Genomic DNA, 21,657 nt, shown 5'->3' on the forward strand with positions numbered 1-21,657 from the left:
GTGGGAAGTTGATTGCTTCTCTGTTTGTGGGAGTGCGTAATTTGAATTCTGTTTATAATCACACAAACAGTGGGGAAAGTGCCTGGAGAGAACTGAAGTTTTCTATACAAGTAATCATTATCTATGTGCTGTTTCTTTTTAATAAAAGGATGTTTAAAATAAAAAAAAGACAAACTCAGAAAAATACTGAAATGTTTTTGTTTTTCCCAATAGAAAAGGATTATAGCAGCATTTTTGCCATCAAAATTGAAGATGATGGTTGCAAGCTCTGCTGGTACAGAAAAGTGCAGGTATCCGTTGACAACATTCCCACAATCAACACATGCTTGGTTTCGCTGGAGGTCTTTCATTAAAGGTGCAACTTGTCAAAGAAGGGCAGAATTTTGGTTTAAAACATAAAAAAAAAATCATCTAATGAATCATCTAATCATTTTATCTAATCTAACGAGAGTAGAGATATCTACTGAATAAGCATGCTAACTAGCTATTCCCTGCCCATTCCGGTTTTATGATACCACTTTATGCCGGCAAGAGGTGATAGTTCGGTAGCTTTTCAGAGGCTTTTTCTTACACCCGCCTGACCTTGCCATCAATCGCTATCATCAAGTAACCAGGTTAAAAGTTCTGATTTACATCAATTTCTAGGACTATTGTAAAGTATATGTATTGTATATGCACTACTTTTACTGGTTGAACTTGACTGTTATGAGTGATAACCAATTTGTTTTTATCCATATATATATATATATATATATATATATATATATGCCTTAGGCTATGGGTATGTCCTAAAACTGTTTTATTACAAATAAAAAAAATTATAAAGTGTCTTGGGCTATACATAACTTTTTAAATTTGGTTGTTTTCGTCTCAAAAAACTTATGACGGAAGGCTTGCTGGGAAATGTGTTAGACCAATGGCCTTGCGTGCCTCCTGTTGCGTTAACAGTCTAAAGACGTGTATCAACAACAGTGAGATCAGATGAAAATATCAAAAGTGAAGGAAGGAGCTGAGGGAAAAGGAAGCAGGCATTAGAGGCTCAGGCTTCCAAATATGAAGAAATCGACCAGCTGTTTGGCCGTTGTGATCCTCAGTGTTCATTTGAGGAGCACAGGAAGCGGTAAGATTGATGTTTAATTGACTGACAGGAGGGTTGAACGAGTATGTTGCTGAAGCCGCCCTTAAGCTTGTCCAGAGTTGTGTGGAGGGGATGAGAGACATTGTCCATGATTGCCAGCAGTTTTACCAGCCGCCTCTTCCAGGGTGACAAGCTCGGAGCCAACAATAGACCGTGCCTTCTTGATGAGTTTATTTAGTCTGTTGGCGTCCTTCACTTTGATGCCTGCAACCCAGGACACCACAGCAAGAAGAGTGTGCTCGCAACAACAGACAGCCTCTGGTTGTAGACATTAAAGGACCTGAGCCTGCTCAGGAAGTCAAGTCAAAAGTAAAGAAGTACAATTGAGTTGCTTGGTAAGAGTAATTTTGTGTGTGGAGAAACCATCCTGGTGGATGGCATGAAGAATATATTGAGTTTAAGAGGATAAAATGTCTTTATAGTGACTCGATATACTCTTATGTGAATTTAGTTTTTTAGGGTGCCACGGCTGTTATACCTGCATACCTGCTGTTACAACATGGCACGGGACTGAACAGCATTTTCATTTGTCTGTGTAATTGTTTGCATATGATATTTACTTCAAAGCTGCAATCATCTCGACCACATCCACATCCTGCTTTGTTTGGGGCTTATACATTATTGCATATTTCCAGCTGTGCACTTGCTTTCATTCCAGCGTTGATGATTGAAGAGCAGCAAACATTTTTCCAAAAGCCAGTGAATATTGGATGGAGCTACGATTTACATAATTTCCACATATTGTTGGGTTTCATCCGTTTCGTGTTTGCTTCAACGTTTCCACGATTTTCCATTGTGTCTAATCCAACGGGAAGGAAAATGATGCGTTTTCTATATCATGTATCCTGCTTTGTAGTAAAATCCACCGCCACGTTTTGAGCCAGTTGACTTTGACATTCAAAAGAAAACACAATTAACACATATTTTCACTTTAACCTTTGGGAGACATCAGTTCTGTTTGGAGACCCAGTGTGAGCCTCTAGCTGTGAGTCCCCTCACTCTTGGTTTTATTTTCCAGAGGATTTGACCAAGTTCTCCCCTCGCATTTTCCCCCACCGTCACTTTGTCGTGACATTTACACACACGGGAATAGTGTCCAAGCTTCGAGCAAGCAGTTTCTCATTTTTAATTTATAAGTATTGGTTTGTCACATCCATCGCCTCGACCTACAGGCCACCTTTATAAATATCATATGGAGTTGTGTGTCTTCATGCAGCCACTGTTATGCATTCATATCACCTCCACGACGCCCTTCAGGACAGCCGCTGTCCCCATCATATGACAAGGGCATCACAGAGATATGTGACATATCTGAGGATAATTTGCTGGCATTTAGTCATGTGACACAAACGGGGTTCCTCTCAGTGGGGGCTTCTGGTAACGGGAGCCAGGCTGAGGTGTCACTTGTTGTGAGGAGCCAAATGGTGATAAGCTTTGACAAATGATAATTACTCTAACCTTCATGCTTACCCACTGACCTTCTCCCAGTAGACACGCATTTTTTTCCAGCATAACAGCAGGAACAGGCTTTTAGCTGCTCTACCACTTAAGTCTCCTGAGACACTGAATTCATCACCAAGTAATCTAGCTCACACCAGTAAGTTTGCAATCAGTGGCCTTATATATATTCCATATCCATCACACCTGCCTGTGGCTCCAGAGGGCTGTGTGAGCAGACAGCAAATCAATGGATTGTTGTATGTGTGATTGTCACTTTAATGCAGTTCATTTTAGATGGTTGTCCCACTGGGTCTCAGATGTCAGAGTGATGTGGTATTCTAAATGACACTGATATTTGCCTTTAGGTAACATCTGTGTGTGTGTGTGCGCGCGCTTTCAACTCGCAGTATGACAGAAAAGAAACAAACAAGAAACAATCAACTCAGCAAGAGCAGTTAAGGATTCAGTGTTTTTGGAACATGATTCATTGTTGTTTAAGTACTTAACAAGTAATTCATTCAGGCCTGTGGCCAGATTAGATTTAAGCGTTCTTGAAATTAACACAACACACAAGGAGAGAGTAATTTGTTTGTACAGTCACAGGATATTAATGAGTCTGATAATACTGCTCTATTATTTTAAGAGCATGTAGCAACAAACTATGTTTTTTAAATCTTCCGCTTTATAAATGGTGAGACTGGGCAACAAAGACAACAAAACAAAAACAGTTACAACTACGCGTAACTGTTTTTGTTTTTTGGCATCTTTGGTGCAGCGGAAAAGAAGTCTCACCAGAATACATGTTGGCCAAGTAAGCTTCTGCAAAACCCCAAATAAGTTAAGACTGAACATTTCTTTTTGTTGCAACTCTTGTTGCTATTCTCCTCTTAAGTTTAGCATCTCGTTTGGCTTGAAATAGCTGTTTTGGTCGCCACCTATATGGAGGGAGATGGTCCGACTTCCTGTGAAAAATAGCCACTTTGGGTCTCCACACATCATAGATGGAAATGTCTCCAAGTGTCCTTTGAAATGTCCTCTGGTGTGACTCGAGCTCCAGTCCTTCACTTACCAGCCTTGCTGGCTTGTGACGATACCACTACAGTCCCCTCCACCTTGTGCTGCGACAGGTAGCTAATAAGCACATAACATGAACGTGATACGCCACGTTTGGTTCACCTTATGTCAATCTTGGACATTACTGTGGTTTGCAGTAATGTTAACTGCTAACATGATATCCTGGCGACTGGGCTGTTTATCATCACCTCATGTACACATCTATGGTAATAGATGAACTTCATCATTCATTTGGAAACATGTTTCTGACCACCAGATGAATGTAAATAATCACTTGCATGCTTCTTCGAGTTTCACTAGTTCAACAGCTAGACACTCTTTATGTCTGTGTGCTGTTTGGTGCTGAGCTGCTAGTGTCCATTAGACGTTTACAGATTCTTCATTGAAAAAAAGCTGAGTGAACCGAAAAAGTAAAGTGGCAGAGCGGACAGCTAAACAGTCAGCTTAAACTCACGACTCTCTGTTGGAGTGGCTTCTTTCTCACAGTGTTTCCACCTTGTCATTCGAGGAATATTGACTATAGTCGCTTTAAGTAAATTAGTGCTCCGTATCAATCCTTCCTGTAATGTGTGAATCCCAGCGGAGTTGGACTTCTCCAATCTATAAAGGAGCATCGCTTTAATATCTTAAGAATGGGACGGCGCACACCTGCAAGGGCAAACTGTCAATTTGCTTTTCTGACAGAGCATCAGAGAAATAGCTTCCCAGAGGACTTGACAATCATTACAAACAGCTACAGGCGGTCAGGTGATGGGCTTCTTCTGATCCTGGCAGATCCACACCTATTTAGGATTCCACAGGCTCGGAGTGTGACGATGTGAGGCTTTTACCAACAAGCTTTTCATTTTTGGGAGAATTTAATGTGAAAGGGGCGTTTATCATATATACAGACATACAATAACTCCAGGGGAACATTTATCTTTCAGGTAATAGGGAGCGAACAGGAACGTGACTAGGAAAAATAATTAGGGGAAACCAGTTCCTTCCCCTCACTGAATTAGTGTTCTGGGACCTTATTTTCCTCTGAGAACAGCTTGGTTATTCAGTCATGGAATGGAGTTATTTCTGACTTCTATTCTACTACTGTTACTTTATTAATATTGTAAATATTACATTTCTGAGTGTAAATTTCTTCTCCAAAACTGCATAGTGCCCCTTTAAAGGTTCACATCATTTGGCATGCCATATGCTGGATTTATATTAAAAAAAAAAATCTTATTCTGCTTACTTACTTACTCATCCAGGATAACAGAACGTTGCATTGTATAATTGCATTAATCTCTACCTTGCTGACAGCGAGTGACTGGCAGCCAATTAGATCTCACTGCTTGCTGTGGAAATAAAGATTAGCAATTAAACGCCGCTGAAACTTAGTAAAGATTAGCTCGACGCAGGTTCATCTCTCACTCGGGGATTGTTCTAGCTATAGTGATTAAGACTGACCGAACGAGGATAATATTAGCTTTTATGATTGGACGCACTGCAGATGTGGCCCACCTGATATATCCATTACAGAGAGGCATTAAATCCACGCTCTCCTCTGGTTCGCTCCTGTCAGCTCAAAACAGGAAAGACGCTTTTCATGTCTCTCTCTCGCACAATCACGGGGTGAACAGGCTGCGGCCTCTGCGTTCTCCGAGGAAGAAAAACCTTCAAAGCACATCAGAGTACAGCAATAAACCATTTGTCCGTTTTGTATAGTTTTGTGTTAACCAGTCTCACTCCAGGTCATAGCAGGGCTTTCTGAGCAGTGATTTGTTTTATCACCAGGGATGCTGGGATCAGGGCCCAGAAGGAAGACGCAGCCTCGCTCACAGAGGTGTCCCAGTTAGATACAACTGTTTATGGACACCATGAGGTGTGCATTCACTATGTGTGGGTGGGTGTTCATGTGCGGACTTCCCAGCTTACACTTGCCGTGACCTTGTTCTGCGCAAATGATCATTCTTTATTTGCCTTCAAAGATGTTTTTCTATGCACAGTATATTCCTAATAGCCACAGTCTAACCTGATAATTACCGTAGGCGCCTTATGTGAATGTTGCATTTTGACACCCCATCATCTGTCTCATAATTTAAGAGTTCACTTTTTTTGGACACGTCTGACAGGCCCGTCAAACAATCAGCCTGTGAGTGCAGTCAGAGTCAATGACCTGTCGCATCGTAACAGAAAATTATACAGACGTTAGGAAAAATGATTTGAAAATGTATAGAGTATAGACGTCAGATACTAATGCTCGCTGAACGTGAATTAAATTGCCCACACTCGTCTCCAGTTGGGATAAAACGACTTGGAGCTCAGCATTGCTGCAGCAATAGCAAAGAGCTGGATCAGTATAGACAAGCTCGTTTTATCTTATCTTAAGGGCAAACATTTTCTGTTTTTTTTTAGTATTCCAAGAAATACCTCTAAATGGCCTGAATGAGAAAGATAAGTAAGCCCAGAAAGTTCAACAGCGCTGCACAACTTTGTAATGATTCACTTAGTCTTCTTCCACTCCCTTCTTATTAGTGTTTAAATAAAATATAAATGTAATGTATTTCCCTCCTCAAAGTGGCTAGGAGCTCCTTTTTTTTTTTTACACAAAATTAGTGAGGAGTGGCAGCTTTAACTTTGCCACTTTGTTTTGCTCATTGATTTTCCAAACTTTTTACTAATGTAACTAAGAAGAACTGACTTGGTAAAATGTTTGACTTTTTTAATGATCACCGTCAGACATGGAGGTGTAGATCCAAAATAGGTATACACGGGAAGAACAGATTATGGGAGGGTATTCCTTTGAACCTATGATCCATTATTGTTCTGTATGTGCTCTTTATACTGAATGTACAACAAGGTACAACAAGAATTTCAAAGGATTTTGTTTTTTTTGGACTGAAACTGATCCTTTTAATTGCTTTCTTTAAAGTCTTTATACATGCGTAATGGTAATCTTTGTCTTCATTCCGACCAAGTTGCTATGTGTAATCTGCAAGTGGTTGCTTTTATTTACAAATCCACAATGTATCATCATCTCTTCATGGCATTTTAGCATCTTGAATGTAATCAGCACCATTTTGCGAGCAGCAGCTTTAAAGCTTTGGTTCACTCTCAGCAAAATCATCAGGCCTGTTTTCAGTGAAAAAGTCAGAACAGAGGACGGACCAATTTAATGTCTCGCTGATGAACACTGAGTGTGTGAACATATTCTGATGCACTAAAATCGAAGTGTGGCTCATCAAGTAGATCGGGCTCTATCTGTAAGAAAACTTCTTCGAAAATGGCACAAAATCGCTCCTGAAGATACTTAATTCAAAGATGAAGAGTTTGTATTTTTCGTTCATGTTTTTGGACGTAGTTTTACCACATTATACTGGTTTGATTAGAACAGATTATAAACAAAGACTGTTTATGCTTCCAACAAATTCAAACCTTTTCAGGAAGGTGTCTCTTTGAGCCTTCCTCACATTTCTTTAGAGCACGACAGGTGTCCAGGCATCCGTGCCCTCAAACAAAACGACAGTAACTGTGTTTTTCAAGGAATAGTTCTACCTTCTCTCCCAGGAATGTGATGGAACGATTGGTACTGTTCTCACGTTTATGCACACAGCAGCTGGGGTCAGGAGGTAGCTGGTTCTAACCTGCTTAGAATAGCAGGCAAGACAGGCAGCAGAGGAATCAGGGACAACATCTTTACCCCACAGTCATACTAATTGTATCTATAACTAATTAACTAAATACATCTGCTTGATTAATATAATGTTAGCTAAATAATATTACCATTTTAACACAACGCATCAATGCCAACCACTACCTCTAGGCTAACTTCAGAAAAACAAAATGAATATCAAAGCATGTATGCTGATTTATTACAGTTAAATTGAAATTGAAATAAATTGAATTGTCGGCTCCGAATCATGTGCTGCTCCCTCTCTGCCGGATGTGAAATTAAGATTTATATAGTGACAATATCAGTGCAGTTTTATAGATTATTCTGCTCTCGACAACAACAACAACAACAACAACAACAACAACAACAACAACAACAACACATTCTAGCAATATGGCTTCAATTGAAATATTTGATTAACTGTTGAAATCATTTTTCTACAGTTGTGGCTGTAATTAAGCTGCATATACTATAGCAAATACTTAACTCCTTAAGTGTCATGACATTCAGAGACTATATAACTTGTGGATGCAACTTCCGCAACTGAATCCCCGACAGACGTCTTGTTAGTTGAGGCCTGACATTTCCTCTCCAAAGGGCACCTCCTCTCCACATTTGCTGCATTTCCATGAATATCCCTCATGATGCATAGATCTGTAAGATAGATGCGGCTGTGCGTCCTGTCATCTTTCTTAAGGGCAATGGTTCATATGAGGTATGCACACACAGCATGTCAGTGTGCGGTCGCAGCGCATAGGTCAGAGATCCTGTGCAGTGTGTGACGCGCATGAGCGTTGACTGTGTGATGTCAGGTCAGTGACCTCTTCCTTCATCAACACCGACTGCTCCTCACACTCCTCTTCGCTTTAATAACAGGTCAGGTTGTCTAATGTATTCGAGGGCTATTTTGTGTCAAGTACAATTTACATGTTCAACACAAAGGTATTTCCAAGGAAACTGTATTCTCAGTAATAATCTGACATCTTATATTCTCCAAAGTCCAAGGTTATCTGAAATGACTCATGCGCTCTTTGTTGTTGTTGTTGTTGTTGTTGTTGTTGTTGTGGCAAAGTCCTTCATAGAAAAGACCATGTTTACTTCCTGCATCCATAAATCTACCAGGCTTTGATGAATATTTTGCCTCTGGGGCATTTTGAAAAGAAATCACCATGTAATGGGACTGAGACAACCTAAATGACTAACGGCGTCCCCAAGCATCCGCTCATGTTTGGCCATTTGTCTTCCTTGCATCCATGCAGTCTACATTCACTTCTGCATCCGTCTGTCATGCTAAAACTAAAGATGTTCCAAGCGCATAGGTTTTTACTGTATTGTCCTCATGTTCAGCTGATTATTTTATACTTCACTTGTTTATGGTAGTGATTGGGAAAACAGCCAACTCAATTATTGAGTTTATCGCATCTATTAAGGCAAGAATGCCCTTGATCAATGTGACTTCAAAGACGAAAGGGATGCAAGCCGGGGACGGAGAGGGTCGGTTCGGCCCCACTGACCAGCGTCAACGGACTCTTCAGATATCCAGACTTTACATGGTGACAGTTGTTGTAACTATTGGGGGTAAAGTGGACACTGCAGAGGCGGGTGTTGGTGGTGATTTTGAACTCTCCACAGTAGCTCCTCTTGACAAAATCGAAAAAATCGGAAACTTAAATAAGCTAACGGCGCCGTTACCATCCAGGAAAGATGCACGAGCGTTACGTAACGCAGCAATGATTTCTGACCCGCCCATTAAATCCTGAACACAGAAATTTTGAAACACAGTTTGTGAGCCTAGCTCCACAATTAAATTCTAAATGGTTGAATGGCTTTTTACACGTTTTAAGGAAATTCATTTATGACCTATTCAATGTGTTTAGAAGAAAATGGCTGAATTTGCTTTACACAGACTTTAAAAACATCTCTTCTTGCCAGCGGTATGAACACAGTGTAAATTAATGTCCTAGAGGAGACTTAATGAAACTGAAATCTGCTGTCTATTCGGTAAAGGCATGTCAAAATGGTGAGGACCCAAATGCACGCGCCGTGTGGGAGGCATCTGAAACCCAAAGTCCAAAATGCAAGCATGCAAAAAAAAAGGCTGGCAAAAGAAAGTTCAAGATAAAACTCAAGAGAAAGGCTCAGAAACACAGGAGGAGCAGGGGACAGGACGAAAACAGACGTACTGACAAAGAGAAAGAGGAAAACACAGGCTTTGATACATAGGAACGATTAGCCAGTGAAACACAGTTGTACACACAGGAAGGATGGGGAAAAGAACAAACGTGGGAGGACACTTGAGTTTGTCTATGTCTGAAGCTCTGCTGTCCTTTTGTTGATGCTTTGACTGCAGGTGTCCAGGTGGAACCACCTGTTTTCCTTCCTGGCAGTGCCAGCGGTGCTGCAGCTGTGTGTGCTGCCCTTCCTCCCCGAGAGTCCTCGCTACCTGCTGATGGAGAGGAGGGATGAGGCAGGAGCAGAGAGAGGTAGCGTATACATCTGTGCCATCCCTCTCACTCAAGTAATGTTTGCAGAATGTGCACAGCCTGCCGCACCGTAATCTGGTAGTAAAGTTTTCAAAAGTTATCTTTAAGCCCCACTCAGACTTCATATACTGTAGCTTTGGGAGGAGGGTGTGATATTTACCTTTACCTGGCATTAATAGAGTCCGGAGCATGTACGTAATGTGTAAAGACATCGTAGAAAATAATTGGACTTAACCTGCCTGCACTGGATCACATCTTCAGATCATGCAGCATTCTGAAGGATGACACCCAGCCCTGTCACCACCCCTCCTCTCTACTCCTCCCTTAAAGCTCACACAATAAACTCTAATAAAAAGATAATTAAAGCCATAGCGAATGTGTTGGTCCGGCTGGAATCTATAGCCTACCCTGAGGAAGAACATTTCCCACTAAAAAAAAAAGTATTATTAAATTTGTCGCTATCCTGTTGGCAATGTTCCTACAGCTGTTCAGATGATGTCTGAATCACCTGAATGATTCCCTGGCAAGTTCTGAAGAGTCTCTTTTTCTGTGATTTGTATGTGCGTTTAGATGCATTTAAATCCGGGAGGAAGGCTGGGGATAATGATATCCTCGAGAGGTGTGAGTCATCGTATTTCTGCAAATCCATTGTAAGGACATGAAACAGTTGAGTCAAAGCTTTTTACAACAGTTCTCCATGTGCATGTGCACGACATCCTAAAAGATGGTACAAACAGCGGCAGGTTGTGGCCATTGATAATACCCCCCCATATATCCTCATTGGATGATTCAGTTACTACCAATTCAATTTTCTTTTATTAATCTCAGGAGCGACCTTTTAGTGAAAATCTGCTGACAGTCAACAATAATTCACATGCCTTCACAACAATATTCCAGAACCAAACTTTTTCATTATCTCAAGAGTAACAGTGCCATGTAGGGATGTCACGATTACAGTTTTCCTTAGTACGATTACTGTCAGAGAATTTATCACGATATTACGATAATCACGATTATTATGAGTTGATTGATTTCACAACTCTAGCTGACTGTCAAAATATATACTAATCACATGACCCAATATTTGTATTTGTATATTTAAGTATCTATTTATATAGGACCAATCATTAATCCCCCAGGAGAATAGTTTACATTATTAAAGTCATCAATTGTCATCTATACCAGATGTTTAAGTTTATTTTTCATCTTTTTAATCATTTGTCTAATTTTATGTGGCCACATATAAAACTTATCTATTATTTTGGCTAATTTATTTTATGTTTAAATTACAATGACATAAAGAAATGAGTTGTCCCGCAGGTGGTGAAACATATTAGATGTGTTTCCTCCTTTGACTGCAATTTTTTTATAACATGATTTACATGCTGGCAAGCCGTCCTCTGAAAACGACACCCTGGTCGTTCTTCCTGTATCCAAAATATTCCCACACGGCTGATTTAATACGTTTGGTCGGGGGGAATAACTCTTCTGCCATTTTCCCCACAGGCACGCCTCTCTTCTGCAACTTGCAGGGACCAAAACAAAGCAACACACGTGGGCGCGGCAACACGTGGGTGTTGCGTAACTTGTTCCGTTTGAGTTGCCCTTAACTATGGTTCCGGCATAATATTTTCTGACGGTATTCAGGAAACGTTACGATCAATTAATTGTAGCGCTTAATACCGCAATTAATTGTGAAATCGAGTAATCGTGACATCCCTAGTGCCATGCTGTACGCATATGCGCTCAGCTCTCAACTCATCTGAATGCATTTTAAAGCAGCACAGACTGTAACAGACAGTTAATACCAGTAACACTAGCATGATCCTGTTTAATGTTCAAATGCTGTGACATGAGGAGAAACAGCATGGGGTTGAGGCAGAGCTCAAACTGCATGTCTTAACGAAGCATGTAGGGGAATGTGACGTCAGTTATGACTTTGATCAGTTTCTCTGGGGTGTTTTGAGCTCTTTGATGATCTCGTCCATACATTATAGATGGGAATTCTCTGAGAGTTGGGCTGCTTGTGTTCTTTGTATAACAGCGCATCCTGTTTGTTTCTACCAAGCCCAGAGTTACAAAAAAGTCTCAGTGTCAGAGGACTTTACAGCTGATGAAGCACTTCTTTTGATGTCTGTACTCAGACGATAAAATGAGAGAGTCCACTTCAGCAAGGAGTTTCTACTTCACAGTATCAGTCATCTTAGCATATCAACAATACGTTGTTTAGCCATACTCCTTTTTTGCTGCAGCTGTCTGGCAATAAAATGCCAGAAATTCTTATCTAGTAGAATAGACAGATTTGTCATCAAACTGTCACTTCCTGTTGCTGCATCTCATCCCCACGTCGTCAAATACTGAAGCTTTGGTTGGCAGTTTGGGTCATACGCAAACGTAAATCATTAGTATTTGACGGCCTGGCGATGATGCTTAATATTCAACCATCTTTATCCAGGAAAGTTACATTATGTTGATTTACTGTCAGATTTCATGACATTTAGTTCTTTGACATTTGACATGTGACTCAAGTGATTAGGTCAGAGTCTCAAGTGAGCTCCAAGTATTTTTTTCCGGGCAAGTCAAGTCAATTCACTAGTTAGCTCAGTTAGCTGTGCAGCTCTCGCTCCAGAGGAGCTTGGAGTATCGGGGTACAGGGGTGGTGCTTACCCTGCTACTATGGGAGCTTTGGACCCGGATGGGCAAAACTAGTCGGTTAGAAACTTCAGTAGATATCTCTTCAACATACATGGAGGTTATGAAGTCAAAACTGTCATTCCTTCACATTCTTTGGATAATTTTACTTCATGTTTTCAACTAATATTGTAACATATTTCCCATTTAAGGCAAGCCAAGTCCTCAGTCAAGTCAAGAATGATCCAGTCGTGTCTCAAGTCATTTATTCTCTCTCAGCTGTGACTTGAGTAGAGTCAGGTCACAGACAGTGATTAGAAAAATATGAAATATGTTGCGGGCGTTTGGACTGAAAACAGCTCTGCGTTCAAACAATGAGGGGTTTTGTATTGGTGGTAGTGTTACTTTAGGCACCAGTTACACATCAAACAGGAGCCGCAGAATCTGCTTTGAGTAGCAGATTTATGAGTTTTTAGGTTTTTCATCTGTTGTTACGATGTCTGCGTCATTAACAGTCGAAACGTAGGAATGTGCTGTGCCTTGTCAGATGATTTCATTTTGTAGTGTAGGAAAAGTCAAGTCAGGTTTGTTTTTTTTACTGGACGAGCCTGTGTTTTATTCCTGGAGCCCTCTGCATGGGCACCTTGCTGATCCCCATATGGATAAATAAGGGGGGAACCATGGAATATTTTCTCATGTCATTACTTTTTCTATATTCACAAAATATCACCAAACGTGATACACAACAGGAGAGAGCAGAATCCTAACTCAACTCATAACAGAATCTATTACTCCCATCGGCTCCATGTGTCATCAGTGGTGATGAGCATCAATTGCAATAACATTATATTAACCTGGAAGTAAAGACAATTTAATCTATTTCAGTAAGGCAGTGTTATTTTCCAGATCAATCGACTGCATCTATAGGAATTTAGCACACCACTGTCATTATGCTGTTATCTCGTTTTGGCATGTTAACTGAGGGAAAGAAAAAAACATTTTGTACAAACATTTCTATGCAGATCAATAAAGTGTTATGGACGTTCCTTTTGTGCCTTTTATGACAAATACCAATGGTGTCTCTTTGAGAGCTCATTTCTAACTTTGTGCAGTGCAGTTAATCTGAAAACTTTTTCGTTTGGTATTCAAGGACTAGCACTTCTTATTTTTAGCTCGCTTTCTCGTTATGCCCTCTGTCTTTGTTTATTGCTGCTCCCAACCAAAGAAATAATTCCAGCCTTGAGTCTGCTCAGCCAGTTGGAATGAGGAAGATTTTTCTCTGTTTACTGACACAGAAGACAAAAAGAGAAGTGAGCGAGTGATGTCTTATCTATAAATCAACCACAGTTTAGCTAAAAACCGTGCCAAAAGTGTAGACAATTTCAAACTTAAGCCAATTCAGAAATTATTAAAGGCCAAAATAATGTTTTCGTTTGATGATAAGTGAATGCAGGGGTGTAACCTGGGGGTGGCATGGGCAACACCTGCACTCTGATTGGTGACCCATGAGCCTAAACTATGATTGGCTATCTGCTTGGTCGGAGACACAACCTTACTTTATTACCTTATTGATTTGCTCCTCCGGTGGTCCCATTTCCCAGGCTTGTCACTTCTGTCAGGAAGAGCAATGATACACTGACTATACAATAAATGACTTTGGTAAAAGTTTTACCATCAACCAGATGTTATTTTTTGTTTGCCATGTTCCAGCATCACATGATGTCAACACTGCGACTCATGCACCAAACTTTTCTCCGACTGTTCCGACTCCAGAGGGCGTTCACGTGAATTATCTCAGTTGGACAAACGTTTTTCTGATAATGTCTGACAGATTATGAACGCACAATTAGTTCAAACCATCTGTTTGTAATTTCCTTGGCTAGCCAACACAAGAACAAGTGAATTAAACAGTTTCCAGGATGATTGTAGTTCTGTGTATCTTGGGCTGTGTTGCAAGAGGCAGATTGTAGCTTTTGTGTCGTTTCATTATTACACATTTTCTAGCACATCGCATTTGTACATCATTATTGGTACTGTTATAGTTACAAACAGGTAAGGACCCAAATGCAGATCCAGCAAGGTAAGAAACACCAAATGAGCTTTAATAACATTAGTTTCAAAGTACAAAAAGAATTTCATATAAACTACTAATTACAAAAAACTAATTTATCTTTAAATCAAAACAGAAGGAAAAAAAATATTCAAACATGACACACGGACGACAAACAAAGCCACTGGGAAAATGTGGCGACAGTGACTGGCTGTGTGAAAAGCTCCTTCGGGCAGAGATGAGTCGTCGGTGAAAGGACATCCTGCCCACTGCCAGCCAAGATTTTGCTGGCACGAGTCTGAAAAACGCCGCAGATCCATGTTGTTGGCTTGTGTTACAACACTGCAGCCGGGGAATTGTTTGTCAGCACACAGAAATCTTGAGGGGCGACCCTGTAGCGTCCTATTATCATCATGCAGTGTCAGACAGGAACAGCCTGTTCCCCTGCACCCTGTTTTGTCTCTGGCGCGACTCACATCAGCGGTGGCCCTGCCCTCCATTTAAAGGTTGCAGAGATTGTAGATGAGATAGTTTTGTAAGCTAAACGCGGTCAGTGAGATTGCAAAACTGCGCTTCATTTTTTTAGGACTGCCTTAACTCCACTGTGTTCAGTGGTCATCTCTCTTTTCCCAGCACTGACCCTGCCGACAGATACAAAAAGCACACGTTTACTTTGCGACCATACAAACGAAAGCGTGACATGGGGTCTCACCTTCCAATTGTAACTCACCATATTTTTCAGTATGTGCTGGTTCTTTTTAAAAAAAACATTTAAAATCTCTTTCTCTCTCTGTATATAAATATATATATATATATATATATATATATATATATATATATATATATATATATATATATATATATATATATATATATATATATGTATAATCACTGTCAGAATGGCCGAAGGCAGGAGGCCAAGGTCACTGGTCTCTATTTACAGTAAGACGTGCGAGTTATACAGCAGCTTTATCTTTCCTCCTGGCTTGTAGGTTCTGTCTGATATCAGGCTCTATGTGATTATGATTGTTTCGTTGTCACTCCCATTTGTGCTCCTTCAAATGCCCCCATGGGTAGGACTTTGCGATAAACATCACTCATGAACAGTTGATTTAGAATTAATCGGTTGATAGATATTTAACAAACAACGAAAATGTTCAGAAACCATTCATTAAGCAAATTATTATAAAGTTGCAAATAATGTTTATGAACCCTTACAATTGTTTTACACATTGTTAAATAAACATGTAATTGTTTGTTAACAGTGAAATAACTATTTTAAGGTTACATAATGAGCATTTAGTTGTTTTGGCCCTTTTCTCGATCCATGTCCTTGGCTTCATTTTAGCTGACACCGATCATTGTAACATGCCCTGATTGCTACAGACTTTTTTTTTTTTTTTTATCATTCACCATTTTGGGACATAAATGAGCCACACTGGTTGTTCCTGCATCACCACCAACGTAAGCGTGTGCACCTTGTCAGCGCACAAAAAGGTTTTAATGAAGTGTTTTAATGTGCAGTTGAAAATAGTTTCCAGCAATTACATGAGTCACTCCTGTTTGAGGAACATTTACTAAAAAGTACAGTGCACAGCTGTTTTAGGAGATTACTGACCGTAGAGTGATAGATATTTTAAGATTTACATCATCAGCAGGAACTAATGGCCTTGGTTACCCACACAGGGAAACTATAATAAAGTCTCGAACTATTGAGAGGTGGCCTATGAATTAGTGTTTTGGACTTTTCATTATAATTGCGGACAATATAAAAAATATTGAATAATTTAGGGGCTTCATTTGTACCGGAAGAGGATCCAGGACCTTTTAGACTGCTCCTTTGTCACTATCAAAATCTTTTAAAGCATTTTGTGTAATGTTTAATGTTAGTTATTCTTCCATTCCTTTTTTATTCCCATTGAAGTTCCCACTGAAACTTAGAAAACGATGCCTGGAAACAAAATCTGACTGAAAAAAAGAGCAAGAGTGAAAGCATTCAGGTCACGCAGCGACACCTGAAGCTCTGTGTTTTATACCTCCCATGTTTTGGCATATGATTATTGTAAGCGCCCCAAGCAAGTGGGCATCTGTGTTATGAAATGTTGAAGGGCTGCATGGCTAAATCAGGGGGCACTTTTGTAGTCGCGGTGCTTGCCGCAGCACTGAAATGGAGCGGAGCAGCTCGATCGATAGACAGACAGAACATATCGCTTTGTTCAGTTTCTTCACGTGCCCGCTTTTCGCGGTTGCAAATAGAGCTTCCAGCCCCAATTCAGTCTCTCCTGTAACAATCAGCTGAAGGGAAATGATGGGAACGTGAGAGAGAGTCAGTGGGAGAGAGAAAAGACAAACAGAGAGTGCTGGAAACCACGAACAGCTGTTTCTGCTGATGTCGGGTGATTATTGGGAATGCTCTGATTGCGGTCTACATTAATGCTGCTCTGTTTGTATTAACAGCTGTAGTTTTCTTTAGTATTATCAGCTAGCACCCAGACGTTGTCCAATGTGCTCCAGACACTGTGGATTTAATTTTTTTTTGGTTTTTGTGATTTTTTTTCTCTCCACCCGAACAGCATCCAATAGACCACCTAATATACAAATTAATCATCCTTTAAATTCAAAATGTGTCCATATTGACCCTCTAGTCAGTCCGTCGAATACTGAACAACTGCTAAAAAGGCTTTCCGTTCCCACAGTCACGGTGTGCAATCGGTCTGTCAGTCAGGCTGCATGGTGCTTTAAAAGCTGTTTGTGGTTCTTCCTTGCGGCCCTGCGAGTGTTCAGGCCACAACAGTGACAGTGAGTGGACCCCCACTGTCCTCCTGCGGGGAAAATAAAATGGGTTGTGTCCATGGGGAGAATGACACTGTTACACATCCCACCACTATCATATAAACATCACTCCCATGTGGTGCTACTGACACCAGCGGCCCCAGTGTGACTCTGGATTAAAGAAGGTTCCAATATTTTCTATCAGCAGGGATAGAACTAATTTGGATAATAATTAGACTGAGGTAAGATCTCACGGAGGGCAACATGTTGTCTCTCCTTCCCTTCACTCTCTGATGGCTCTTTCATCACGGTAGATCTTTTTTTTCCCAACACATTCGCACACCTAAAGGACAAAATAAGTCAATTACAGACGATTTCCAAAACGACGCATACGACTGCAGTCAGGCACCTAATCTGCATGATTTAGTGAAAAGACCAAGTTTTGCTGTGAGTTAATTATGTTACGTACGGTTTTACACAAGTGGTCTCCTGGGTGAAAGTCCTTTCTTTCTCATCAGTCCACTCCAACCTTCTCACTATGTGGACTTTGCAACTCTTTAGGTAACGTCACCCGACATCCTCCTTTGCTCCTGTCATTGCCGTCCCTAACCCTAACCCTACCAGTAAACGTTAATATGGCCTGTAATATGCTGCTTGCAGAAACAAACTATACGGGATAAAAAGGATTTAGGGCATTTATGATATATCATGTGAAATATTTCTCCTCCTCATGTGAGTGCAGAATGTACACACATCCAACATGAGACTATCATTTTTTTGGGCCAATATATGGGATATCAGTATGTGGGACAAGTACATTCCTTTGCAGCACACCAGGGAGTTCCAGGCTTGTATTTTCAGTATTCTAACTCATGCCTCACACACACCACACCATAACACCCTGGAGTCCTTGGACAAGGTTTGAGTTTGTCCTCCTGCCTCCTGGATAGTCGCTGTCCACCCTGTGAACCTTCCAACTCACACACCATAATGAGCTGCTTTTGGTCTCCGTCGTTGTGGAGAGATTTGATATTCAGGATCATGTCCTTAACCTGTACCCACCTAGACTTCCCACAACCCCTCAGGATTCACCTTTACAGGAGAAGGGATTCAAGAGAGGGAGGAAGTGTCTTTACATGCACTCATTCCCACAGGGCCATCAGATTCAAGTAGCTCATGTTCATACGTTCAGCTGGCCCTGCTGCAAATGAAGCCTGGTTGGCTCTGCACACACAAATATACGTGTTTATATTTCTGGTTTAAAACCTTGTGCAGGCCTCTGACTGAGAGAAAAATGGAGCCATGATGATGATGATGATGATGATGACGATGACGACAACAACAAAAACAACAACAATAATTACAATAATAATAATAAATGATATATTTTAGATTCAAATATTATTTTTGTTGATCCTTGATGGTTTGGGTTTTTGGCTTATTTGTTCCCTGTATTATTTTGTGAGTCATATCCATGCCTGCCATGTTTTACTTTCCACTTCCTGTATTTGTCTTTTCCCCACCCTTTTCCAGTGTACACCTGTGATTGGTTAGTTTATCAGCTTTTGTGATGCCCGCTTCCTTACTACTAGTCACTCTTTGTTGGATCAGCTTCTGTCATTCTCTATAGTTTTATTGGTTCCTCCTCATTGCCTTTTCTTTGCCAACTTCTTTGTTCGCTAGCGTTTTGGATTTTCTTGACTTCCGCTTTATTTCATGAAAGCTCGCCTTTTGTTTTTCAGCCTGCCTGCCTCTGTTTCTCTCATATGGAGTTACTTTAAAGATCATACATAGGGGCCATTCACAAGCCCCCCAGCCGATCAGTTATAAAGTAGTTAAACCACGGTCACCAGCTTAAAAATTAATAATGAACACACTTATGCATGAATAATTATAATAATTTTCTGTTCAAATAATATACTTTATTCTGATATACGTCATTCTGTATAATGAGTACTTTTACTGTATTCCAACTGACTTTAGTTAACATACAAATACTTCGTTCATCTCTGGTGGCCATGGATACAAATCAGTCAGCTGAGGATAAAACAACATTTTTCGAACATTTTACTGAGAACACGACACGACCAGAATTTAGCTTGAGGATATGCTACTAATCTCTCTGACAGATGCACCTTGTGAAGCTTTAAACACAATCACATTTACATTCCTAGTTTTCATCAGCGCTCAAAGTGTTTCAGGCCTAACAAATGTGTCTTGTACATTTCCAACCTTGTTAAACATTTAAAGTAATTTCTCCTAAATTCTCATAATATATAAACAGGACTACTTCCCACTCATCGTCGCTCATTGACACACGGCTGTTTTTTATTAACATAGTCAAAGCAAACAGGGTGAGATTGAAAAAAACCCCCAAATATTTAGCCACTGACTCATCAGCATTATAACAGATTTGCAGTTTGAGAGCCTGTAAAAAACAAAGCCATGAAGTCCACTCTGCTTAAGAGTGATCCCCGTGTAAATGGTCCTACACTTCACAGAAATATTAAAACAATCTAGACAGTATATGCAGATGTTCTAAAAATGATGATGACATAGAACCAAATTACAATGTCTGTTTACAATAACTTTCAGGTAAAAAAACCCTGCATCAAGCATTAGCTGATATGCAATAAAATCATCTTTCTTTAATATTTCATGTCAGAGTGTTGTGTGTGTCTCTTTTATCTGAAACACATCTGATGCTTTAATATGTCATTAATAACAACACTTTAATTAACATTAGGTTGGAGACTGCTTGACTTTACCCCTGACTACCTGAGATGTTGCTGTTGGGTGCACTGTAAATCTGACAAGTTGACTTCACTTGTAGGAAACTAATTTCCTCAAAATTAATTATGAAGTAAACTAATCATTTTAAGCTTCTAAAACTTACAACAGCAACTTACAATTAATAGTCTATTTTAAGAAATGTATCCCTTTGAGGATAGATTTTCACGTGCGCAGAAATCCTCAACTACTTTGATCGCAAAGTTGTTTATTTAGGGTTGTTGTTTCCTTTTTTAAATGTGGATATACACGTATTTATCATTTTTTTTGTGTGTGTGTGTGTTTGTCCGTCTGTGTTTGTTTGTTTGTGTGTCAGCCTTCCAGAGGTTTTTGGGAAAGAAGGATGTGTCCCAGGAGCTGGAGGAGGTCCATGCGGAGGCTCGAGCTCAGGACAACGTACAGAGAGCATCTGTGTTACAGCTGCTGAAGAACCCAGCTGTGCACTGGCAGCTCATCACCATCATGATCACCATGGCCTGCTATCAGCTCTGTGGCCTCAACGCTGTAAGATGCAGCTCTTATTTCACTTCTTTCACGATAGTCAGTGTAATCCTGTTTTCTGTGCTCTCTTACAGCGCAGCACATCTAGGACGTTGTTATTATTTTCTATTAACAGAGTATGTTTATAAAAAAAGAAATGGGTTAGAGTTAAAAGTTCAGATAAAAATGATTAACATTTGGTAAATAATTTATATATATAATTTATTTTTATTCATTGGTGGTATGGCAAACATTCTATGCATCAGACTTTCTACAAAATGCTCACACAACCGGTCAACATTGTCTGTCAGTTTTGGCCGTGGTGAGAAGATTCTGGAGGAAAGTGTAGAATGATTTCTGTTTTGGTTTTACCGGAGACAGTGTTGGGGAGTAACGAATTACATGTAACGACGTTACGTAATTTAATTACAAAATGTACGTAATTGTAATCCGTTACATTACTGGGAGAAAATATGTAATTAAATTACAGTTGCTTTTGGAAATTTCAATGATTACGACTTAAGTTACATTTGAAAAATCGCCGCCAAAGCTCGGATTTATTAAATAGTTTTTCGCCCCCCTGGATTCATATTTGTTTTTAGTTTTTTTCATATCAACATCCTCCTTCCAAAACTGACGCTTATGATTGGCTCTCTCTGGTCATGTGCCATTCGACTCAACCGACAAACCGTACGGTGGCAGTCAGACTCAGCAGCAACAGTGTCGGCGGCGCACAAGATGTTCCTGGGCTGGAAATACAAAAAACACTTAATACAGACAGAAGCCAGGCTTCCCCGTATTACAAAGGTGGCTCTCTTTTTACCCGACTAGATCACCATGGTAACTTATGCTTAGCTCATAACCTGGTCCCGACCAGGTTCTGTTCAGAGTTTAATCCTAAAATCGGTTATAAAAGCGCCGCTATTTCACTATTCAACTCATTTACAGCTGACGTCACCTTTACTTTGAAAGTCCAGTCGAGCTGGATCAGAACGGAGCATTTGTGCGGAGGGAGAGATCGCGCTGATCCGCTGCTGTTTACTTTCTCTCTGAGCGTCTCCGCCTACAGATGTTCAGCTGAGGGGATACGCTGCTCAGCTGTTGATCCGACTCGCGTCAGAAGGTCATTTATTTACTTTTATATACAGTC

At 40.3% G+C, this 21,657-nt stretch overlaps 1 protein-coding gene across 3 annotated transcripts in view; it reads left to right on the top strand.

The window, feature by feature from the left end:
- Positions 1-21,657, top strand: part of slc2a9l2 (solute carrier family 2 member 9, like 2) — a 118,980-nt gene that overhangs the window by 27,990 nt on the left and 69,333 nt on the right. For all 3 annotated transcript variants that reach the window (XM_030418794.1, XM_030418796.1, XM_030418795.1), the window contains exons 7-8: positions 9,652-9,784; positions 20,344-20,531. In XM_030418794.1, coding sequence (XP_030274654.1) covers positions 9,652-9,784; positions 20,344-20,531 — 321 coding nt within the window. The remainder of the gene's footprint in view (positions 1-9,651; positions 9,785-20,343; positions 20,532-21,657) is intronic.

This window comes from Sparus aurata, chromosome 6 (genome assembly GCF_900880675.1).
Source record: "Sparus aurata chromosome 6, fSpaAur1.1, whole genome shotgun sequence".
Lineage (NCBI taxonomy): Eukaryota > Metazoa > Chordata > Actinopteri > Spariformes > Sparidae > Sparus > Sparus aurata.